General features: G+C 46.0%; 3 protein-coding genes across 3 annotated transcripts in view; 2 read left to right on the forward strand and 1 right to left on the reverse strand.

The window, feature by feature from the left end:
• CLIC1 (chloride intracellular channel 1) overlaps positions 1-13,784 on the forward strand; it is a 36,259-nt gene extending 22,475 nt beyond the window's left edge. Inside the window, exons 2-6 of the mRNA XM_040442011.1 lie at positions 1,599-1,708; positions 8,403-8,528; positions 10,021-10,127; positions 11,873-12,054; positions 12,955-13,784. Of these exons, the coding sequence (XP_040297945.1) occupies positions 1,599-1,708; positions 8,403-8,528; positions 10,021-10,127; positions 11,873-12,054; positions 12,955-13,116 (687 nt within the window). The 3' untranslated portion in view covers positions 13,117-13,784. The remainder of the gene's footprint in view (positions 1-1,598; positions 1,709-8,402; positions 8,529-10,020; positions 10,128-11,872; positions 12,055-12,954) is intronic.
• Positions 13,785-17,464: 3,680 nt separating this feature from the next.
• Positions 17,465-22,760, reverse strand: LY6G6C (lymphocyte antigen 6 family member G6C). Its single transcript, XM_040442837.1, has 3 exons — positions 22,653-22,760; positions 20,163-20,285; positions 17,465-17,819 (listed from the first exon to the last, which is right to left on the reverse strand). The coding sequence occupies exons 1-3, from the start codon at positions 22,699-22,701 to the stop codon at positions 17,626-17,628; spliced, it is 366 nt and encodes a 121-aa protein (XP_040298771.1). The 5' UTR covers positions 22,702-22,760; the 3' UTR covers positions 17,465-17,625.
• Positions 22,761-24,306: 1,546 nt separating this feature from the next.
• Positions 24,307-25,609, forward strand: part of DDAH2 (dimethylarginine dimethylaminohydrolase 2) — a 30,050-nt gene continuing 28,747 nt past the window's right edge. The window contains exon 1 of the mRNA XM_040406224.1: positions 24,307-24,688. The gene's annotated coding sequence lies outside the window, so the exon portion shown is untranslated. The remainder of the gene's footprint in view (positions 24,689-25,609) is intronic.

The following is a 25,609-nucleotide window of genomic DNA, read 5'->3' on the forward strand; positions in this document are numbered from 1 at the left end:
GTGAAAAATCCACCAGCAAAGTGGATGAGATTTTGCAGCAGAAACGCAGGAAAATCCACCTGTCCTGCAGAAAATAAATCTGCTTTGTGTTGGCCATACCTTGCAGTTCTCAAGGTTTTTAGGATCTCTGCTTGCTGTCATTCATGGATAGAACTCTGTCCTGGTCATGTGGCAGACACACGGGTCCACCGCTCTGATAACTGTACGAGCCTCGCACCTGTGTGTCCATCACATGAAGCTGGTGGGCCTATGAAGAAGACACAAGTCCCTTGAAATATCAGGCAAGAGTCCACATATCTGAGGACAATGTCAACTGCATTGTGCGAGAAGAACTTCTAGTAGGTTCTACTTTCCACATGTAGCAGAGCTGGATTTGTTAACCATCTTTTTGGGTGCTGCTTTGCGCATCATCGTTACTCTCTGATTAAAGATAATGAAGTGGATCGCCCTGCAGTCCTGTGTAAACCACTTGATGTGCCTGAGGGTTACCCAGCTCTGCTACATCTGTTCTTTACAGTCCCTGCCTGCAGTTTTAATTTAAATCCTGTTAATGTTTGCCCGCAGTCTGTATTCTTTCTTGACGGATTCTCCACACCCTTTGTGATCCTGCTTGCCTTCATCTCTGGTCGTTCTCCATTTAAAGGGAGTGTGTCGCCACTAGACCTAGAATATGTAGAGACCTCCTGTCTTTTGAGATGGTCCATAGACACAATGGTCAGGAGGAGACCTTATTGACTTCTATTGGAGAGTTTACTACTAGGCATGCTCCGTGACCTGTGCAGAGGTCAGGAGGGAATAGATAAGCTGTCGTATCACCTATTGTCAATGCTGGATCTATACATAGAGGTGTTACTTGTCATTGTAATTCTGCCTCTGGTGATAATGATAATAGCTACTGAAAAGTTACCTGCATGAATCAAGACCTCTAATTGGGCCTAGTGGCCAGTATGAAAATTTATTTTATATACATAAAAAAAAAAAAATGGATGACAAGGAAAAGATTTTTAAAAGTCAAAAAGAATTCTAAAAATTCTATGTTTAATATAAAAAGGTAATTTTCTGATGACCCGTTCCCTTTAAGCCTGCACCCTGTTCTGCCCAGAACTTGCATTGGCACTTTCCCAGCTCTGCTAGGTGTCCTCTCTCCAGCCCTGGGGCCTGAATTATTTCTTATTGTGGCTGCTCCGTGCCAGGGTTAGTAAGACATGGGTGTGCCCCCTTTAAAGCTGAGGAATTTACTAGGATGCATGTGCCAAGTTAATGGAGATGGGACTAGAGCTCGCCTACTCCATGTTCTCCGCACCCTCCTCAGCAGACGCCTTACCCTCCACTTTAAATAATCCACTTCTCCACTCCTTGCTCTTCATTCATTCTTCCTCATTATTTGCTCTGTCTCTGGCTCGGTTCCTCTTCTCCCCCCCCCCCTCCCTCTCCCGCAGCCGCTGACTTTCTCTGCCTTGTTCTTCTCTTGCACAACATGTGTATTGTTAATGTTTAACGTAGAGATGAGACGCCCATCGATGTGCTGTGTGCTCCTCTCCCTGTTTTACCTTTTATATAAAACCCCAAATTTATTTTTATTTTTTTCCCCCCTCCAGGCGGGCTCTGATGGACAGACCATTGGGAATTGCCCCTTTTCCCAGCGCCTCTTCATGGTCCTCTGGTTGAAAGGAGTCACATTTAATGTCACCACGGTTGATATGAAAAGGTGAGGAACGGTTGGTAACTAATTTACCACGGACCTAATGTATTCTTTACAGGGATGGATTATACGGAGGTCATGGAGGGCCTAAGGGGTCCCCACCACCCACCCCTGTGGCCCAAGGGTCAACGATGACTGTTTGGTGATCTATCTAGCCGAAAAGAGGTGGAGAGGTGGTCGCTTCTGTGAGGATCTGCGGCAGAAATCTGAAGGCCTCAGATTTCTTCTGTGGATCCTGCAGTAGATACCAGAAGGATTTGCAATATGCTTGGTTATGTTGAGATCCCATAGATAAGTGAAGAAAGTGACATGCATGCGCAGCAACCTTTCCTATAGGTAGCTGAATTGGGGTTATACGAGGTCCAAGTATCATAGGTAAAATGGAAGCCTCCACCAAAATTTTTGCCCCGGGGTCTCCAACGACCTTAATCCAGCTCCGATTTGTTTCTGTGCTGGGCATCCAGATTTTTTACTTACAGCACCTGGAGTTCAGTATATGTTCTAATTACTTATTGCTGGTTTCAATGCCTTCATTTCCTGATGAGCGGTGCTGCAGTGTAAAGCATAGAGAAACTAGGCAAGAGCCTTGGCCATTGATCAGACAGAGGCCACAAATATTGCAGGAGCTGGAGTAGCAAGAGGTGCCAGAATAAAGTAACATTTCAATAGTTGCTTGACAAACACCCGCCTGACTCCCCTGTACACATGGATGCTTGGCGGGAAGGGGGCTGTGGCGCACCCATACACATTGGACAGTGGGCCGCTCTTGCCAGAATTATAATTATTATTATTTTATTTTTTTAATTCCGCAACTCTTTAAGGAAGACTTTAAAGAGCCATCAATTTAAAGGGATGTTCTCAGGAAATTTGTTAAAAATAACGGAGATGCTTCCCCCGCCCATCCCCATCCCCCAAGTGATTTCCCCTACCTCTGCAGTTCGGTGCTCACTAAATTAGGCTGGATCCTCTGCACTTTCAGTCCCACTTCAACACATCAGAAACACTAGGGAAGACCAAAAACTGGCAGATCACTGATAAGTGATTGGCAGAGAAGGCCTTTCCTAGTGTGGAGGCGGGACAGGAAGTGCAGAGTGGTGAGGACTGGAGCAGCAGTGGTGGGGGATCGGCGGAGGAGAGTAGAGATTAGTTGATATTTTCAACATGTTCTGGCCCGATTGTGTTTTTTTTTTTTCTTTCTTTTTAAGCTTAGCTACACATACACATTACACGTATCTAATAGCTGATGTCTGGGGAGATGAGTATGGAGCAGATTCAATGGGAACGATGTTGTCCGAGTAGTACACCGCTTTTACAGGATGACAATAATACGCACAAAACCGAAGATAAAATCAAGTTTAGACAGAGGAAAACTTGTTAGGAAACATTCTTTCCTGTATATTTACTTGTATATAAAGTGCAAGTGCTGCCAAAAATTACAAGGAAGAGGCACTCCGATACAACCTGTATATCACATAAAGGAGGGCCTCATTCACATTGTGGTACAATTGTTCAGGTAGTGGGACTCCTACACCAGGGGAGCACCCAGGAATTTTGTCTAGGGGGGGTCCGAAAGGCAAAGAAATGTGGCATGTGTAGTGCGGGAAGGGGGGGGGTGTGGGTGTAGTGTGTTGCGCTGATTCTTTTTACTTGGCCATTTCTAACAATGCCGCCATTTTTAGCCCCGCCCATTATTAAAAGCCCCTCCTACATATAATAGGCCACTCCCAACAAACACTGTACAGCTGACATTCTATAGTTGCGGCCTGTCTCTACACATCATACGGAGAGGGGAGGTCTGTCCTGGCTGCACTGCCTGCTTATATAACAAGCTACAGCCAGGAAGCTCCTCCGCTCTCCTCCCTCCCCAGATCCTGCTCAAGGCTTGTGGTTCCCCCCCACCATCTGCCACCCGCCCGTGGCCTGCTGCCCCTTTGGCCGTCCTCACCCAGCTCTGAATCCTCCTTCTGCAAATTGCAGGGAGAGGAGCCGGAGCATCTCCTCTCCTACATAGCGCCCCATACCTCTTACATCCAGTGATGTCACCTTTGTTGTAGACGTTCTCTTTCTTTATATTCTCCATTCAGACCAGACCGCCATGAAGATTTTTCTGCCATCTCCCGTCTCTGCAGAGATTGACAAACAGACATTAGTTTCCCACATTTCCATCATCTTCTGAACACCCTTTCCTGCAACCCCCAATACTATACTGCAGAGAAAGTCCCCCTGGAAATACTGCTACCACACAGATAGTTCCCCCAATACTGTGCCCGCTGTGCCCCCAATACTATACTGCAGAAACAGTCCCCCTGGAAATACTGCTACCACACAGATAGTGCCCCCTTCAACAATTATTGGCACACAGTGCTCTAAAAAATAACTGCGCCCAGACACTAATAGTATAAAGATAATGTCCCCCAAAAATTATGATACTGTGCCAGGGTGCCCCCCAAAGTAACAGTGCTCCCCAAAATCCCACCAATAGAAATAATTCTCTGCCAGAGCACACTTAGTAGTAATAATACCCCTATAGTACCCATACTAGTAATCATGTTCCTCATAGACCCCCAGTAGTAGTAAAGCTAATACCCCCTAGTAGTAATAATTCTCCCTATAATATGACAGTACATGAAATACCCCCGCTTAGTGCCCGCAGTTGAGCTAATGTCCCAGTATAAAATACCCCTATATAGTGCCCCAGTAAATGCCCTCATAGTTCTCCTCTCCCCCTTCCCCATAGTGCCCCCATAATATGCCAGTAAAAAATGCCCCTTCCAAGTGCTACCATATGCCCCAATAGTGCTCCACTCCCCCATAGTGCCCCCAAATAATGCCCCATAGTGCCGCTCTCCCCTATAGTGCCAGTAAAAAATGCCCCCTTAGTGCCACCAGATGCCATAATGCCCCCCATAATGTGCCAATAAGAAAAAAGGCCCCTTTAGAGCCCCAACTTCCCCATAGTGCCCCTAAATAATGCCCCTATAGTGCCACCAGATGCCCCATAGTGCCGTTCTCCCCTATAGTGCCCCCCATAATGTGTCAATAAAAAAAAGCCCCTTTAGAGCCCCCAGATGCCCCTATAGTGCTCCTCTCCCCCATGGTGCCCCCCCCCATAATGTGCCAGTAAAAAATGCCCCCTTAGTGCCACCAGATGCCATAATGCCCCCCATAATGTGCCAATAAGAAAAAAAGTCCCCTTTAGAACCCCCACTTCCCCCATAGTGCCCCCAAATAATGCCCCTATAGTGCCACCAGATGCCCCATAGTTCTGTTTTCTCCTATAGTGCCTCCCATAATGTGTCAATTAAATAAAAAGCCCCTTTAGAGCCCCCAGATGCCCCCCATAGTGCTCCTCTCCCCCATGGTGGCCCCCCCATAATGTGCCAGTAAGAAATGCCCCCAGAGTGCCACCCCCAAAAAAAATTGGGCTGTAAGAATTGTCAGATGCCCCCATAGTGCCAGCTTCCCCCCCCCCCCCCCCCCTCTCCAAAAGAAAAAAAAATAGAAAACACTGATATTTACCTCCATCAGCAGCGATGCGATGCAGGCTCTTCCGGCCTGTGTCCCTGCTGTGTGCTGCCCGGCTCAGGCGGCGCGATGATGACGTCATCGCGCCGCCTGAGCCGGCCTCTGATAGGCTGCAGGCATTAGTGCCTGCGGCCTATCAGAAGAACAGGGGAGGGACACGCCTCTCCCTCCCCTGCCGCAGCACAGGATGGATATGGAGATGAACGCTTCCACAATGGAAGCACAGCGCTCATCTCCTACTGCCCGCCGCCGCCACCACCGCCGCTGCCGCAATTAAATCCAGGGCCGCGCCGCCTGTGGTGATCGGCGGTGCGGCCCTGAGGGATAAAAAAAAAATTGTCTGGTTGTTCTAGGGGGGGTCCAGACCCGCTGGACCCCCCCCTGTAGGTGCGCCACTGTCCTACACTCATAAAGCCTATGCACTAAGTGAAAGGGCTGCCAAAAATTACAAGGAACCGGCACTCCAATACACCCTTTATTACACCTAAAGGAGGGCATCATACACAGTCTTGAAAAATTGATTGACAGCCTGCTGGTGACCCTCCAAAAACATTTGGAGCAAGGGCCTGCTGATCGGACCATCTAAAACCTTAGGGGCGAGGGCCTGCTGCTGCTGCATTGGTGACTCTAGATAACCTGGGGCCGATCACACGTGCCCGTGACGGCAACGATCCATTTGGATGTCTGCCCTATCAACTTTCAAAGTTATTTTCAGCGAGAACCACGATCACCACAAGTAGCAGGGAATCGGGGTTTGATTCCGGAGAGGGAGCCTGAGAAACAGATACGGCTACCACATCCAAGCAAGGCAGCATGCGCACAAATTACCTATTAGGTATAATTAGGTGAAGGCCTGCAGGTGAGCTGACCCTGTAAACTATTATATTCGAGGGCCTGCTGGTGAGCTGACCATTGAAAAAATTGACAGTGTTCAAAGCCGGGTCGCCTGAATACTTCTTCAGCTAGGAATAATGGAATAGGACTTGGGTTCTATTTTGTTGGATTTCGGAACTAGGGCCAAGATTAAGAGGGACGACCGGGGCCATCCATATTGCGCCACTAGAGGTGAAATTCTTGGACCGGCGCAATGTTTTCATTGATCAAAAACGAATGTCGGAGGTTCGAAGACTATCAGATACCGTCGTAGTTCCGAACATAAACTATGACCACTGGCGATCTGGCGACGTTATTTGCATGACTCGCTGAGCAGCTTCAGGGAAACTGGGTTCCGGGGGGGAGTATGGCTGCAAAGTTGACAAAATACACTGTATGTCACAGATACATTTTTGAAGCGCACATGGTACACAGGAGATGTGGCGCAGCTAATGTCACTGTCCGCAGCGGACACAGTCTACGGAAAAAGTGCACTGGATGTCACAGATTTTTTGGATGCGTACACTTTACACAGGAGATGTGGCGCGGATGATTTAACTGTCCACAGCAGCCTATTAGACGCTATTTAGCGCAGGATGCGCTAAAAACATATATTGCTGCTGTCGCACACAATAGTCCTTAAAAGGACTTTTGAGTCTCTGAAAAGTTTTTCTAATAAAAATCTCCCAATAAAACTCCCTACACTGTCTATCCCTTCCTATTCTCAGCTCTCCCAAGACTGAGCCGAACACGTGTCATCGGGTACTATATAGCACCCGATGACGCGTTCCGGCCAGCCAATCACTGTAATGCCAGTAGCCAACATGACTACGGCATTACAGTGCATGCCAGTACCTCCACGGAACGTTTATTGGGTGCTATGCAGCCAAGAAACGTGCGGGAAAGAGACTCGAGCATTGCGCTTGAGCACATGCGGTACTCGGCCGAGTACCGCCATGTGCCGAGCATCGAGATGCACGAGCCGAACAGGTGTTCGGCTGAGCATGCTCAATCATGACTACTGACGGCCAAACAAGTATTCGGCCAACAGTTTTCTCAGGTGTATGAGTTCCCCCATTAAGATGACTTATCCAAAGGAGTCTGACCGCTGCGGCCCCTGACAGTCACTAGAATGGGGACCCATGCTCCATGTTTAAATGCATCAGCAGACACGCATGCATGCCCGCCGCTCCATTCAACTCTCTATGGGACTGCTGGAGATGCCAAGTACAAGCGCTCTCCAGCATCCCCGAAGAGCTGAATAGAGTGCCAATGTCCGTGCGTGACTGCCCCTCCATTCAGCTGGGGAAAACAGGCTCCCATGCTGCGGATAGGGGATAAGTTGACTCAATTGGACAACCCCTTTAAATCTCTTCTATCCATTTTCTAAGTTGTTGCATACAGTCTAGTGTTCCCTGTTATCAGCCTTTTTCGGGCACCGTAAAATCAGTGTATAGACAGGGTGGACTGTATGTGATGAGACCTCTGTGAGTCACCGCTGTCCCTGCCCCACCACGTCTTACGTCTTGATAGAACGTGGCGTCCTGCCATAAGGAGAACATTTCTGGCATTGCTGTTTTCCTTTCCACACCCAGCTTGCAAAATGCAGGACGTAATAGATGTTAAGTCAAGGGTGTGTCCACTTTTGCATCCTTTTTTGTGTGTGTTGCTCCAATGCATCTAAAATGAAGAAGCTTTGATAAAAAAAAAAAAAGATAAAAACCATGTTGCGTTGACAGCTCCTGTGCAGACCTAGGGGTCACCATGGTTACAGACTACAAACAAGCAAAACTGTAGTCGTGCCACTGCCCCTCGTGATGCTAATCTACAGACTGTAGAAAAGAGGGCAGAATGTCTGTTCCCTGGGGAGATAAGCATTCAGTAGTTTCTGGCGTCCGCTTATCTCCCTCTCATCGCAAAAATAATCATATGTGATCATGGAAAAGTCAGGGGAGATAGCTATTGGTTGAATCTTATGTGTATGGCGGGATTTACCCTCTGTCCGTTGCTCCCCAACCATATGGAGAGGTGACTGCGCGTGACTCTCTCCATTCAAATCTATGGCGTTGTAGTAGGTACCTCCCCAGGCAGGGACCCCAGTTCTCCCAGTAGGTGGGGGCTCAGAGATAAAACCCCCCATCTATTGGCCATTTCATTGATCTGGTCAATGTTGGCGGTCACTTTCAGTGTCATTGAACTCACGAGATGCGGTATTTCCGGTTCCGGAGCCTGTACGAGGCTTGGGCTGATATCCTCTCCAGTACTTCTGCTCTAATTATTCTAATTTGCCTATTTTTTTTAGGAGGCCAACAACCCTGTTGGCTATCGCCCCTGGAGCTCAGCCCCCTTTCCTCTTATTCCGAGGAGAGGTCCGAACAGATACCAATAAGATCGAGGAATTTCTGGAAGAGACTCTGTGCCCCCCAAAGTAAGTGCAAAGTTCACAAATGGTTGTGTTCTCACAGTTACAATCTGACACAATGAAATGATATTCGGGAGCCTGTATTATTCTCCAGAGCTGCATTCACAATTCTTTAGGCTCCAGAGCTGAAATCATCCAGCATTCTCTGTGTTCATTGGCAGACGTTTAGTCTTTTACATCAAGGACTACTGTACAGTAATCTAATGGTGGTAAAACTAACGGTCTCATTGCATTACTAGAGCTTAGCAAAGGGTACTTTCACACTAGCGTTAAAGTTTTCCGGTATTGAGTTCCGTCCTAGGGGCTCAATACCGGAAAAAAAACGCTTCAGTTTTATCCCCATGCATTCTGAATGGAGAGCAATCCGCTCAGTGTGCATCAGGATGTCTTCAGTTCAGTCCCTCTTACGGTATTTGGCCGGAGAAAATACCGCAGCATGCTGCAGTATTTTCTCCCGCTAAAATTCCGGAACACTTGCCGGAATGGCGGATCTGGCATTAATTTCCTTTGAAATGTATTAATGCCGGATCCGGTACCAAGTGTTCCAGAAAACTGGATCCAGTTTCCCGGTATGCGCATGCGCAGACCCTTTTTAAAAATGTGAAAAAAATAAATACCGGATCCAGCATTTCAATGCATTTGTCAGATGGATCCAGATCCAGAAACAAATCCAAATGGATCCGGCAGGCGGTTCCGGCAAGTGTGAAAGTACCCTAAGTTGTTAGGGTCGTAACTACCAACCAACTTGCTGACCGTTTTCAATGACAATTGTGAATGCAGCACTGCGGAGTCATATAGGATGAAAATCGGGATAAGACCGGTATTTGTAGCTCAGCCACCCCCCCACTGTATGGCAGGGGTACAGCTAGTGGCGATGGCAGGACGTGCCGCAGGTGCTGAGTGTCGGGGTCACCAACGAGCCAGGGCCAGAGGATTTAGATCTAGAATAAGGGCAAGGGACTGAATCTTTGTCCCAGGTGCAGGAAAGCTTAATTAAAGGGGCTATACCAGACATGACATCGTATCTACAGGATAGGTGACCAGTGGGACCCCCATAACATGTACCCCTACAACATGAGACCCCAGTTTAAACTATAACTTCCATACGCCCTGACAAGCCATGCAGAAAGGGGTTGTATAGCGGTATAGAAACCCCTTTAATAATGCTAGCAAACTCCATGCATAATCTACAGATGTAGCAGGGTTAATAGCGTCACCCACTGTTAACTAGATGTGATAACTCAGCAAGTGTGACTGTTAACTATGCTACATCTGTATAACTGCAGCAGACCTGCCATTATGTGACAAACATGCCAGTTTTGTGCATAACCCTGGAATATTTGCCAGTTTAAAGGATAAAGGGCTAAAAAAAAACAACCCCATCAGCTGAAACATATGCACAGCCCCAGCAGACAAAACCCAACGAAGCCCCCTAATGTGCTTACTCAGCCATAACGATTTTAATTTGCATCTGACCTATTGTATATCTCTTGCTCAGATACCCAAAGCTGGCCGCCAAAAACCCGGAATCCAACACGGCCGGACTTGACGTCTTTGCCAAATTTTCTGCCTACATCAAGAATTCCAACCCTGGTTTGAACCAAAGTAAGTGCAAAATGCTGGAAGACCGGGGGGACGCCATTTATCTGGTGCCCCCAGCCTGGGTGGGCGGCATCACTAATTTTAAAGGACCCCCCCTGCCTGATGCAATAGCAGTAGACAGGCAGCAGTCCGGAAAGCTTCACACTTTGTGCACGTAGAAGATATGGAAGCCCCGCCGCTGTCAGTCCCAACCACAGCTTCCTCCCTCTGCTGGTGTTTGCTGACTGCACACCACTTCCGAGGATTGTGTGAAGCATGAGCTCATATCTAGCTTGAGGGAGTTTCCTCCATTGCAGAAGCACCGAGAAAAGAGGCAATACTTTAGGCCACATTCATACAGTGCAGATTAAGTGCAGTTTTTGATGCTTTTTTTTTTTTTTTTTTTCAGCCAAAACCAGGAGTGGATGGTATAAGGGGGCAAGGTATAAATCCTTCCTCCATACTGTACTATTTTAAAGACCCATTCCTGGTTTTGACAGTTACACAGTTGTACTTAAAAGGGTGTATAATTCTCCCCTGGTTCTACATGTAGGGTATATAATTCACCCCCTGGATCTACTTGTAGGGTATATAATTCACCCCCTGGATCTACTTGTAGGGTATATAATTCTCCCCTGGATCTACTTGTAGGGTATATAATTCTTCCCTGGTTCTACTTGTAGGGTATATAATTCTCCTCTGGATCTACTTGTAGGGTATATAATTCTCCCCTGGTTCTACTTGTAGGGTATATAATTCTCCTCTGGATCTACTTGTAGGGTATATAATTCTCCCCTGGTTCTACTTGTAGGGTATATAATTCACCCCCTGGATCTACTTGTAGGGTATATAATTCTCCTCTGGATCTACTTGTAGGGTATATAATTCTCCCCTGGATCTACTTGTAGGGTATATAATTCTCCCCTGGTTCTACTTGTAGGGTATATAATTCTCCCCTGGTTCTACTTGTAGGGTATATAATTCTCCCCTGGTTCTACTTGTAGGGTATATAATTCTCCCCTGGATCTACTTGTAGGGTATATAACTCTCCCCCTAGTTGTCCTGATAGGGTATATAATCTGCCCGCTGGGTATGCCCTCCTTTCCCAGGACCTTTTTTATGCTCCATTGTATCTAAAATAAAGAAAAAATTAAGCAGCTTTCTGATAGCCTTGCGGCAAAATTTCCTGTATACAGCTCCTAAGCAGATTGGGTCTCCATGGCTACAGACTACAAACAAAGCCTGTGTAGTCTGATTGTGCCGTCATCTTTTACGCCAGGCCTCCTTTCTAAACTGCAGACAATGGAAGAGAGTGAAGAAGTGGGAAGAGGGCAAATGGAGTAACACATGCTAGTAGGATCGGACTACAAAGTCTTTGTCTGTAACCATGGAGACACATGGGTCAGCATAGGAGCTGCATACATGGGGAAGTGTTGTTTTTTTTTTTTAGTAAATTTTATTTCTAATTGCTACTGTCTAAGTAAAATATCAAGTATTGCTGGAAGTATAAAATCATTCTGTGCTTGTAATGGAAATCATCTCTTTCTGGTGCGCTTTTACGTACTGTATATAGACAGCATCCAATCTGAACAAGCAGAGCTGCAGTGTAAAGCATGGTAATGGGACCATGCAGTAGGGTTTTAGACTAGCTCGTACTCCCTGGTTACTGATCATGGCTTTTATAGTGTGTCTTGATATGTTTTGTATTCGCCCTTCTGCTCACCGTGGTCTGATATGTAGTGTAACCCCGGCTCCTCTCTATCCCTCAGCTCTGGAGAAAGGCCTCGGGAAGGCTCTGAGCATTTTGGACAATTACCTGAACACTCCTCTTCCGGAAGAAATAGATGAGAACAGCGCGGAGGACGAGACGGTGTCTCACCGCAAGTTCCTGGACGGTGACGAGCTGACGCTAGCCGACTGCAACCTCCTCCCCAAGCTGCACATAGTACAGGTGAGAGGCGTCCATGTTCCGGAGGCACAAATCACTTACATGTGGATATTGGCAGAGCCGGATGTAAGAAAGTGGGCAGTTGCCTAGGGTCTGCATCCCGAGAGGCAAATTAAAACCGCACAGTACTGTGTTGCAGTGCGTAGTGGTATTATCTAGGAACTGACCTGCCGTATTTTATGGGAGCTACAGGATATAGCATTATTTTGTGGTGTCTTTAAGAGATTATCGGGGAACTATATGGTGGTATTATATGGATTATATATGATAGTATCACATTGGCACCATATGACAGTATTGTATATATGGGCTAAAATTACTAGTCAAGCGGAGTGGATGTAGGGATTGCAAAGACTTGCCCAGGGCCCCAAGTAGGGCAAAGTATACACTGGTGACTGGGAGAGAGCACAATATGGCGGTACTATAAATGCGGGTGGCACTGAGGTGTGCAAGTAATGTAGTTTAATAATCATTCAGTCCTTTCTCGAATGAAAACCTTCTGATATGCACTGACTTCTCATTGAGCTTGTGCTTGTGTATATATAGATAAATATTTGAGCAAGCAGAGCTGCAGTTTAAAGTACGGTGGAGGGAAAGGGCCACAGCACAAGCTTCGGATTAAGCAGAGCATTTGAAAATGTCTTAGATCCCCGTTTACCATGCAACTAAATGTGGAATAGAGCTAAAAAGCATCCTAGAAAATAAATGGCAAGTAAATGTCCTGATGTTGCTCCCCCTTCCCCTCTCGCAGCGTGCTGTATCATAGAGAAACTGCAGCTCCATCCCCCTCCTCCCCCACCAGATGGAGGAGGTTATCTGTACAACTATACATCGCTTATATCCGTGATTGTCGACCTCTGAAGTCTTACCGCTCTCCTCCTCCCCCCATTTTTTGTTTTGCAGGTGGTCTGTGAGAAGTACCGAGGCTTTAAGATCCCCGAAACGTTCACCGGAATCCATCGCTATCTCGCAAACGCCTACAAGCGGGAAGAATTTGTTAGCACGTGCCCGGCCAAAGTCGAAATTGAACTTGCATACGCCCTGGTGGCCAAACCCGTCAACTAACCGGCCAGCTCTTAACCAGAAAGAGGAACCCTCCTATTTAAGCTCCTTTTATAATACACACAAAATAGCAAGAAAAAAATAAAAATGCAAAAAAAAATGCCCTCGCTTCTGTTCCTTTAAGAAGGACAGAGCGTCAATTGGCCTGTCGAACTGCCACTCAATAAATCCTGGGGAGACCCCCCTCGTCTAAATTAGGCCGCGGTTACAGTAGACCGGGATCAGTGTAGTTCCTAAACGCTGTCTCTAGGTGGCAGTGCATATGGTAAATTTCTGTTTTCGGCTGTGACTCTCGTCTATGGGACGATACGTGTTCTATACAGATCAAGGAGGAGGATTCATTTCTGCTGTGCATTAAAGCTCCTTTTTTTTTTTTTATGTTTTTTTAATGTGTATTTTATGTTTTTCTAATGGAAGCCATTATACCACTAGACAATCGACATGTTAAATTCCTGCTACATCTTCCTGGGAGAGCATTCTATAATATACAGCATTCTATAAGACTATGGGATGATATGCCGAGGCTGGTCTCAAATCCCCCCCCCTGTGCCACAAGTGCCTTTTTGATACCCTCTAGCTGTAAATATGATGAAGGTCATGGACCCCCCAAATATATATATTCTGATGCATAAAACCCCCCGCAGCAACTTGTACCGTGTTTGCCCTTCTTTTAAAAAGATAGTTAAAGGGCTTGTTTGAGTTAATGGCTCTGGAGGACCCAACATGTCATTGATATCAATGGGAGTGGTGTAATACCTTATTTCTCCTGCGGTGGTGCTGCAGGGAAACGGAACACTTGCTACTAGGCTCCCGGCAGAGATCACAGCTGATGGCTTCAGGGTACCAGCTGAGGAAAAGCATGTTTATAGCCTATGGTGACTCTCTAATGAAAAATAGATCATCCAAAGTGGGCAACCCCTTTAAATTTCTGCCTTTTTAGATAGCGAGACCCTCGAAGGTTGGCGAGATTAAGGCTGAAATTCACAGCGCAGTAGTAATAGGTAGACCATACATTCCATGTAAATTAGTTATTAAAGGGGCACCCCTGCTTTATTTTCTTCAGACGCCTTTTTATATCGCATAGTTTTACTGTATATATTCACAAATCTGAATCAAGAGGGGTTTGATTATAGGGGGGGGGCTCTTTTTCCAGTGCACCCCACTTCCTGTTATCAATGCTGAGCTCTCTATGCTGCCGCCTTCAAGTACCTTGCAGCAGAAGACATCAAGGGTCTACACCCTGACATTTATAGACCTCTTTTTGTTTAGTTGGGCTCTGCAGGATTACAAAAACAGCGCCACATCTGTCCACAGGTTGTGTGGGGTATTGCAATTAAGCTGCATTCACTTTAATGAAACTGAGCTGCAATACCTCACACAACCACCCAGGCAGGTGTGGCGCTAGAGGAATGCACCCCTTTTAAGATGCCTTTCTTTTTATTTTTGATTAACACACAACCATACATAGCCCTCTAATACTAGACACTGACCTTTTTTAGTTTTGATTAGAAGACTGCAATGACGCCCCCTAGAGTCTCCCCCCTGTCAGCTGCAAGTACCTTGTTTATTGCAATCATTTAGGCAGGACTCATTCTCACTAGACCTAGAAGTTGTATATTTAATATTCTGAAGAAATCAGCCTGAATATTCACATTTATATTAAAAACTTAACCTGAAAACCACCTATTGGAGTTCTTTCTATGTATAAGTGTGTGATTGTGTGGAAACTGTCAGCAAGGAGTGTGTTGTTTTTTTTTTACCCAAGAAGGGAAATTTGGGGTTAAAGGTTAATTACCTTTAGGGGTGTGTGACGCAGGGCATATCACTGGTCCCTGGGCTCCTGGACCTTGCACCCCTGACTCCACTCTTGGTGACAGGCCTGTGGATATTGTTTGGGCATTGTTATTTGGGCCCTGTATTGATGTGGCCACTTGTATACTATAGAACAGTATTATATGGGCACTAATGTAAGTTATTGGTCAGTCCTATGCCCATTAAACAAGGGAAGTGCTGCCAACATAATCTAAAAATTTGGGCATGAACGATCACAGTAGCGATCATTCATCCCCCCCCCCTTAAGCCTTTTTAAATGAGCTTTGATCGTCTGGTTTTATAATGTATCGGGGCCAGGGGCATAAACACAGGTCTCATAGGGCCGCATAGCAAGACTTACTACGGGTCCCTTGCCCCGAGTTTCCAAGTGCACATGTGTTGATCACCCCCCCCCCCCCCCCCCCCCCCCCCGCCCCAGATTTCTGACAAATTTATGTTTTTGTTTTTTTTTTCATGTGGAAGAAATTTTAATTAAACACAATTTGTAATAAAAAAAAAAAGTTGCTTTTGGCCTCAACCATTTTATCAGACTTTTATGTCGGAAAAGTGGAACCGATGCTTCAAATATGACGCTCATTCTGAACCCCATATTTACAGAAAACGGACATAAATACATTGATAAATCCCTCGTCTCTTCATTGCAAAGCTAGCTGCCAGCAGCCACCACTAGGGGGAGCTCAGTGAATAGGAATTAATACAACTTCTATGGAAGCTGTAATAATCTTTGTATTCAGCTCCCCCTAGTGGTGGCTGCATGAAAATGCAGTGTTTTCACACATTGAAGAGAAGGGCCAATTCTGAGGGTCCTGGCCTTCCCCCTGGGCCCCATAGCAGTCGCGTGGTCTTCCTCTATTGCAGGTACGCCACTGATTGGGCTCATTATGGCTCATCTAAAAGGACCCTGACGTGCGCTGTAGTTGCTATGGGACAGGCGGTACTTAGCTCCAGAGCGCTTTATGGTTTTTCTCAGTTGGGGCTGCTATAGTGTGCGGTCTACAGGGCGAGCGCTTGTATAATCCCACCTCTCCTCCTGACAAGAGCAAGAATTTAACGTGGCAACACCAAAAGTGGTCCCTGGGGGCCATCCCTCCCTTCATTTGGTATTCTGACCTGTGGTCCCGAAAGTCCGACTGTTGAATATTATGATGTGCTACCCAGTAGACCGCGCTATAGTAGCACCAATCAGTCCGTGGACATGTCGGAGCACAAGAGGCGGACAATTCGTAAACAAAGGGTGTAGAATAATAGGGCGATTATGGGTTTTGGGTGGAGTTCCCCTTTGAGTAAATCCCGCTGACGATGCTTTGAGGTTTTGCATCACATGTTGAGAAATAATTTTCTAGCAGAAACCTGCAGTGCTGTGAACGTGCCGCCGCACGCTGCTGATTCCTCGGTGAGGGAGACCCGCGGGGCATGAACCGAGAAGGAAATAGAATAGGGCATCATCAGTGAGTCCAGAATGGAGGGCCCCCGCTCACACACAACGATTCCCTCTGTTCTAGTTCGTTCTCCTTCACTAATCGCACAAACGTTGCACAGATGTAGCAGAGTTGAGTTTGTCATGTCGGATTGCGTTATTAGGGTATTGCGATCTCTTTATCAATCTGCAGTCCTATGCAAAACGCATAATCCTAAAAAAAACTGTTGTGCCAAATGACAAACCCAACTCTGCCACATCTATAGGCATCTATGGTCTGTCTATTGGGGGGGTCTTACATGAAGGACAACCACTTTCAAAGGAAGCCGCAGGGATGTAGGACAGGGGTGCTCAACCTGGGGCCCTCCAGCTGTTGCAAAACTACAACTCCCAGCATGCGCTAATAGCTGTAGTAGCAGCATCCCTGATCTAGGCATTTCCCCCCTGTAGCGCCTGCTGGTGGAGAGATGTGGTATCACAGGGTGGCCATTCAGGTCCACCAGAATAGGAGCTGCTCTCAAGTCTGGTTTATTAAGTGGGGTACTGTGATCTCCACATGTCCTAATAGGGCATATCAATCCACATGCAGCTAGCTCCCTCTGGTGGTGGTTTCAGGTAGACACCATTTAAACAAATTTAAAAGACCTCTCCAGATGGGAATCCTTTTTATTGCTCCTATCACATGTTCTTCCTTACACAAGATCATATACCAGTGGATATATATATACACTAGGGGCCAGATTTATCATTCCTCTGACAGCTCACTCCACTTTCACATATGGCTAAAGTCAGTTTTAGCCAAGTCAGATTTATGATCGGCCCTTTAAGACTGTAATAAATGTGGTTTGACGGTAGCAGTTTATCCGTCAGTAAGCAGCTTTACAAAAGTCGCACGTCTTTACGAAAAAGTCGCACGTTTTTATGAAAAAGTCGCATGTTCTATTAAAAAGTCTCATAAGATAAGCATGGTCCTCACTGGAGTGAAATTGGGACTTTTTTGCGACTTTTTTGCGACTTTTTTAAATAGTCCCAATAGTAAATCTGTCTAGAGATTCATTTACATAAGAAAACACGCCCACTTTCAGAAAACTGGCGAGCATAGTGCAGAGCAGAAAAAAGTCGCAAATTTGTGCGCAGTTTTAGCGTTTGGGACTTTTTTGGGACTTTTTCACTCCATTATTCTGACCTGAGCTAATGATAAATCTGGCCCTAGGTGTCTGTATAACATGCATGCAGAACAGTGGGTGCTGAGCAGTGCAGCTCTAGAACAGGAGGAGAAGAGGAGGCAGCAGCAGAGCGATGCTGAGGGATGATTTGGCGGCGGAGTTGCAGAGGTCGGTATCGCAGCAGGTATTGTGGTAGGTGACGTTGATCCCCAGCGTGCTCTTTTCACCGCTGATCCCACACAGACTGTTCACAGCGCAGCTCATCTCGTGCAGGATAAAGGGAAAGTTCTCTGTGGGAGATAAAGATGCGTCAGTGTACGGAGGTCTGCAGCCTGCCATTCCCACACTCGCCACCAGGTGGCTTCTTGCATCCTCAATTATTCCATAGACCTTACCGCCTGATCCACGATCGGTGGATTTTCAGTTTGCATCCAGTTCAGACAACCTCAACCTTCGCCTCATGCACGCAACCGTATGAATCCACAAAATACAGATACCGGCTGTGTGTAGGGTGGCCACCTTTCCCAACCAAATATACCGGCCAAATAAAGCCACACCCAAAGGGGGGGCGTTATGTGGTGTTAAGTCGCTATGTCATAATGTGGCTCCCAGTATTAATAGTGCCACCATCAGTGCCCCCAGTAATAGTAATGCCTCCATCAGTGCCCCCAGTAATAGTAATGCCTCCATCAGTGCCCCCAGTAATAGTAATGCCTCCATTAGTGCCCCCCAGAAAATGCCCCTATTAGTGCCTCCAGTAATGGTAATACCTCCATTAGTGCCCCAGAAGTAATGATGCCCGATTAGCACCCCCCAATAATATTAATAATATGGCTCCCTCTATTAATAGTGCCTCCATTAGTGCCCCCAAAATAAATAGTGCCCCCAGTAATAGTAGTGCCCCCAGAATAAATAGTGCCCCCAGTAATAGTAATGCCTTCATTAGTGCCCCCCATGCCCCTATTAGTGCCCCCAGAATAAATAATGCCCCATCAGTGCCCCCAGTAATAGTAATGCCTCCATTAGTGCCCCCCAGAAAATGCCCCTATTAGTGCCCCCAGTAATAGTAATACCTCCATTAGTGCCCCCAGAATTAATGATGCCCCATTAGCACCCCCCAATAATATTAACAATATGGCACCCAGTATTAATAGTGCCTCCATTAGTGCCCCCAGTAATAGTAATGCCCCTATTAGTGCCTCCAGAATAAATAATGCCCCAATTAGTGCCCCCACTCCAGTAATAGTAATACCTCCATTAGTGCCCCAGAAGTAATGATGCCCCATTAGCACCCCCAATAATATTAATAATATGGCTCCCAGTATTAATAGTGCCTCCATTAGTGCCCCCAGTAATAGTAATGCCCCTATTAGTGCCCCCAGAATAAATAGTGCCCCCAGTAATAGTAATGCCTTCATTAGTGCCCCCCATGCCCCTATTAGTGCCCCCAGAATACATAATCCCCCATCAGTGCCCCCAGTAATAGTAATGCCTCCATTAGTGCCCCCCAGAAAATGCCCCTATTAGTGCCCCCAGTAATAGTAATACCTCCATTAGTGCCCCCAGAATTAATGATGCCCCATTAGCACCCCCCAATAATATTAACAATATGGCACCCAGTATTAATAGTGCCTCCATTAGTGCCCCCAGTAATAGTAATGCCCCTATTAGTGCCTCCAGAATAAATAATGCCCCAATTAGTGCCCCCCAATAATATTAATGCCCCCATTAGTGCCCCCAGTAATAGTAATGCCTCCATTAGCACCCCCTAGAATTAATAGTGCCCCATTAGAGCCCTTATAGGAAAATACCGCCAATTATTATTGGGTGTAGCAAAAAATCACCAACACCAGCAGGGCCACTAAAATAATGGCCTGTGAGATACTGGCCGGGTGGCAACCCTGTGTGCGAATGTCACATTTTTTGGGATCCCAGTAGTAGAAATGGCTGTCCGCTGGGTCTGACCATTGCAACCCCAGCGATCCCAAGAACAAAGGGTGCCCAAGCATTTTTTGCGGTCCAATAGAAATGAATGGGTCCGAGCTGCAAAAAAATGTGGTTTTTGGCTACTGCGTTTTTACAGGTGTTTCGGCGAACACCACAATGTGTAAGCCCAGCCTGAGGAACAATGGGGGAGATTTATCAAACTGGTGTACAGTAGAACTGGCTTAGTTGCCCATAGCAGCCAATCAGATTCCACCTTTCATTTTCCAAAGGAGCTGTGAAAAATGAAAGGTGGAATCTGATTGGTTGCTATGGGCAACCGAGCCAGTTCTACTTTACACCAGTTTGATAAATCTCCCCCAATGTTTTCAGGCTCTGACAGCAAGCAGAGATCTTGAAAATTCACACGAACACCATTTTAGGATATCCCTCCAAAAGTTGTACTACCTTTTGTGGAAAGGACATAAATGACTTCTATGTGCTTTCCGCGTTCATATGTCCGCTCCGCAAGAGATTGGAACATGTCCTATACTTGTCCGCAAAATGCGGACCTGTTGACTTCACACGGACCACAGCTGTGGTTTGCCGACCACAAAACGGAGACGGCCGTGTGTATGAGGCCTAATTACTGGGTCAGTCCAATGTTGAACTGTCATGCACACACTGACCACCAGGGGGCCGGCACTTACTGGTCTTTCCAGTGGCTGTAGAGTAGAGGCATCGCTGGTTGGGGGGGCATCTCACTGGGAATTTAATGCAGTCTATTGGAGAGAGGGTCGGAAACAGGCAGGTGTAGCATCTCAAGCAGTCCCCTAAAGGGTTAAACACAGCGTTACTGCTCAATAATCCATCTGTGTCCTCCTCAGGTATGTCGCTGCAGGTCACGCCGATTTACACGAGAAGAGTGCTATCTGCACTGAAGTTAACCTAACACCCCTCCCCCCATCCCCAAGGGGGGGAATAAAACTATCTTCAGGAGCCAAAGTATATATAGATTTTAATTTTATATATTATATCTTAATATATTTTATTTTTTTGATCAGTGATATTTTTAGCACATATAATTCATTTATTAATTTGCAGACTATTTTTTTGGTTCCTGCGTCCGTACATTTTGAACCCTTTGTGGTGGATGTGTCTTGTGATCACCAGCGGGACCATCAGTCCAGAGCTTGTTCTCCTGTGTAGCTCAGCCGCGTTAAAGGGGTTGTCCCACAGAACATATTCTACATTTTTCAATTCAGCCCCTGGATCTGAATACTTTTGTAATTGCATGTAATTAAAAATTTTGTATGGGCACTGAGTTATTCAATAAAATGTATCTGTATAGCGCCACCTGCTGTTTATTATTGTTCTTGTTTCTCTGACCACCTCAGTGAGGTCATTGAGGTGGTCGCGCATGCTCAATTGCATACTACAACTTCCACCATCCATGTCTACTTTTAGAAGCTGTGACAGTTTAAAGGAGAGAGCTGCAACATAAAGGACATGCCCCCTGAGAAGGGATAAGGAGAGAGCTGCAGCAGAAAGGACATGCCTGCTGAGCTGTAATAAGGAGAGACCTGCAGCAAAAATAATATGACCCCTGATCTGTGATAGGGAGAGAGCAGCAGCAGAAAAGACATGCCCCATGAGCTGTGATAGGGAGAGAGTTGTAGCAGAAAGGACACGCCCTTTGATCTGTAATAGGGAAAGTGCTGCAGCAAAAAGGAAATGCCCCCAGATATGTGATAGGGAGAGAGCAGAAGCAGAAAGGATATGCGCCTTGGGCTGTGAGAGGGAGAGAGCAGCAGGAGAAAGGACATGCCACATGAGCTGTGATAGGGAGAGAGGTTCAGCACAAAGGACACTCCCCCTGAGCTGTGATATTGAAAAGCTGCAGCAAAAAGGACATGCCTGCTGAGCTGTGAATAGGAGAGACCAAAAGCAAAAATAATATGACCCCTGATCTGTGATAGGGAGAGAGCAGCAGCAGAAAAGACATGCCTGACATGCCCCATGAGCTGTGCTAGGGAGAGAGTTGTAGCAGAAAGGACACACCCTCTGATCTGTAATAGGGAAAGTGCTGCAGCAAAAAGGAAATGCCCCCAGATATGTGATAGGGAGAGAGCAGAAGCAGAAAGGACATGCGCCTTGGGCTGTGAGAGGGAGAGAGCAGCAGGAGAAAGGACATGCCACATGAGCTGTGATAGGGAGAGAGGTTCAGCACAAAGGACACTCCCGCTGAGCTGTGATATTAAAAAGCTGCAGCAAAAAGAACATGCCCCCTGAGCTGTCATAGGGAGAGATCTTCAGCAGAAAAACCACGCCCCTGAGAAAGGACACACCCCCTGAGCTGTCAGCAGGAAATAAATCTAGCAGAGCAATTGGAGCGAAGAATGGGGAGATATCTGGATCCATGTGTCGTACGGGGCTGGTTCTATATTCTACTATATGATGTCTGATTTTCATTTTTCACATTAGTCATCAAGTCAACGGGGCTGAACTGCAATACCAGATCTACCAGTCTGATTTGCTAAATAACTTTATTCTTTGTGCAATATTGATTTCCCAATAACTCTATAGTGTCCCGTACCTCTGTTATTAGTACTAGAAGTTAATTAACGTTTCTACAGGTGGCGTGTGTCACACACCCCAATTGCAGATTTATTAAACATTTCTAGTAGTAATAACTGAGGAACAGAAGAACATAGAGTTATAAGAATAGATGCTCCAGAATTTGTATTACACGGGTAATGCAAGTAGTTATAATTTAAGCTATAGTAGAACGGACCTATAGAGGCATTATGGGTAAATATACATACACTCTCTGTTTGCCATGTCCTAACACCGGCTTTATGTCCACAATGATTTATATAAGGGGTAGGGGGTGTCCGCCAATACAGTATATAATACATCACGTATGCCTAGGGGGTAACTGGTGGGGCACGTCCCCCAGCCGTTTGGGTGTCAGGGAGTTGGGAACAAACCTATTTGCTTTGTTCAGGATATTTAGATACAGGGCTAAATCATTGCCTCCTGATGAAGGAAAGTCTTGCTACATCTCAGAAGACCTGAACATACATGGTGCCGTAGCTGTAGGGCTCATTGATCCCTACAGTTTATGATGACTTGAGTCCATAACTCAATCCTTATAATATCTCCTCCAGTTTACAATTATAACGTAGTCTTTCACTTACCATATTGTATGAGGAAGACCAAGGTCGTAGCCACAATGAAGATCTTCATGGTCAGTCCCTTCCTTCTGTATGTCCTGCACCCCTTCTTCTGCCTCTTTTATCCGCTTCCTCCTTTATTACCGACATCCTTCTCTTAATTAACTCTAATTTCATTTTTTTTTTTCTCTTGCTTTAGCATCTCCAGCTTTGGTTGAGCAGTTACTGTCCCAGAGCCATGAAACCTAGTGATGACAGGAACTATCTGGTGATACTTCCTAATACACAATATATTGGGTTTAAGTCTATCTACATCCGCATGTTACATAATTTGTCCTCTTTAAAACATCCTATAGTCTGGCACGGTCAGGGCAACTCCAGTCATATTAATGCAGTTCATGACTTTTGGGCTTGTAACCTCAAAGAATCTCCATGGTGGTTGGAGTAGAGTACCTTTGGATCGAGAAGAAGTCATCATTATGATGACCTTAGAGCTTCTTCAAAGTCAAATTCTGATGGAATCTCAAGAACCTTATAATAAGCCCACCACAGGATCCTCTAGTCCTCTGGTAGGTTATTCCAACAATGATGATAGATGATCTCCAGTCTATTTCCAGCTATTGTCCTAGCTGATCTTCCATGCATAGAACCCTTAAAGTTCTACATCTACTGTAGATTTTAGACCGGGCAATTTGTAAAGGACCTTATGGATATTTCTTATCAGTGGAATAACCGTGACCTGTCTACCAGTTAGGAGCATAACTGCAGACTATTGATGATCCAAAAGTCCTAGTGAAGATTTGGAGATGGCAGGGGATTGGTGTGACGATTACCAACTTGTGCAGATATCAAGGACCACAGATGCTGCTGGAAGACGGTAACTTCCATGATGGTCATGCACAGCGGTTCAGACTGGGATATATTAGAGCTAAGTTCTGTAACATCCAGTCTATGGGATGATCATGTACAGCCCAGCCACAAGCATATGGACAACTTCTCAATCCTTAGAGACCAAAGTTTAGGAACATACATGAGGAATCTCTGAGACTTTAACTCTATTTTACCTGTTAAAGGGTCGGACATTGGCTAAAGTAGGTGTCAGTGACCTCCAGTGTTATGAAACTACAACTCCCAGCATGCACATTTGCCTGGCTGTTCTCCCACAGAACTTTCATAGAAGTGAATTGAGCTGAACATCAAGAGAATTTGCTGACCCAAGGTCTACACGATAGACACCCCCACTGGATAGCACCACCGAGACATCTTTATCTTGGAAGAAAGCTAATCTGCATATTTCTTTTCCCAGGGATCATTGCATGTCCAGTTCTGGTGCTCTCCACAAGGAGAAACATTAACCTCCCAAGTCTAGAGAACCACTTGAAGACTTTTTAGCTTTCAGGGAAAATATGACCTATGTCTAGTAGGACAGAAATGGACTGTAAGATTCTAATAATAAGTTGCTGTCTTCGCTCCCTACATAACTACTCAGTGACTCACAATAACTGTGTGTGGACATCCTCGTGATTATCACAAGCGATGGGACCTCCCTTTATAAGTTGTGCGGAGGGGGCAGTGGGGTTGCCATACAATGTCTCTTTGTCAAGCTGCTCGGCTTCTCCTCTGTTCATTTCTCTTCCTAAGAATTTGAGGTTTCTTCATAGAAATTGGGCACAATAAAAATGAAGCCCCTTTCAGGAGCTTATTGACATTAGCACACCAGTAGCGCCTGGTGCCCCATGCTGTTGTGCACTTTCCACGTCTTTGCACCTCTGGAGATCACATCCCTGTGCTGGCTCTCACAAAAAAATGGGAGTGAGTGAGACCGACCTTGAATGGACCCCCACTTTCTAAGGACCCCATATCAGCTCCATACTTTGCCTCTATGTATGTACGCACTTGGTGTTAAGGTTTCCCCAGAACCTGAATGGTTGCAGTTAAGACTCCATCTACATGGACAATGGATCTTGTAACCTCAGGGTACGTCCACACGTACCGGAAATTATTGTGGAAAAGCCAGCAGCTTTTTTTTGACAGAAACAACAGAAACTGCTACAAAAACCGTAAGTACTACATGCGTTTTTTGCCGCATGAAAAGCCTGCGACCTTCACCCTCTCTCATGCAAAGGGTGAAACCTGCAGAATAAATTGACACCCTGCAGCTCGATTTATGCCACAGTTTGGATGAGTCTTCTTAAAATCTCGTCCACTTTCCAATACAGTGCAACGCTGCAGATTTGCAGCACAGAAGTCCGCGTTGGCAAATCCGCAGCTATTCAGTCACGTGTGAACCAGGCCTCTGAGTCCTGGTTTCCAATCTGACCAGGGTGACATCTGCTTCTTCTGGATTCCTCACTCTTACAAAATTCACTTCTATGTATATCTAAGAGCCAGCCATGAGCCAAGCTATAGACAGGAACCCTGGCGGACAAGTACAGCACTGCTGAATATGTTGTGGCCATACAAACAACACATAGTTATAACCTGGGCTGTGTTCCTCCAACCCACCCCCACTTGTCATCTGCATTTCATTACGTTCAATAATGAGTAAAACCGGCAAAGGAAACATGTGATAGCATTTTATTTCCTTCATGCAGAGCATACATGTGATCCTGTATCGAAAGAACTGCAAATCTATACCAAAAGTAGTGCAAGAAGCAAGCCCACTGCTCCGTCCTCGGGTGAGGCCCTGTCCTGAGCTGAAGGATAAACTGCTGCAAGAGAGGAGACGGGTCATAGGTGTCTTTGGGTATGACCGCGGCCTTGCTGTGTTCGAGCACCACGCGGCCAAATATAATACCATGCGGCCATTAACAATGCAGACCGGCTAAACAGTGTGGCCTCAGCTTAATTAGGGTGCAGTGTGGCCTATTTGGCCATGCAGTTCTTCATCGCAGCACGTCCCGAATGCCACACAACCAATATACATATTCAGTACAAGGCATGGGGTAATGGGGATATTGGCGGCTTACTTCTTTCCCATC

Source organism: Bufo bufo, chromosome 8, assembly GCF_905171765.1.
Source record: "Bufo bufo chromosome 8, aBufBuf1.1, whole genome shotgun sequence".
Lineage (NCBI taxonomy): Eukaryota > Metazoa > Chordata > Amphibia > Anura > Bufonidae > Bufo > Bufo bufo.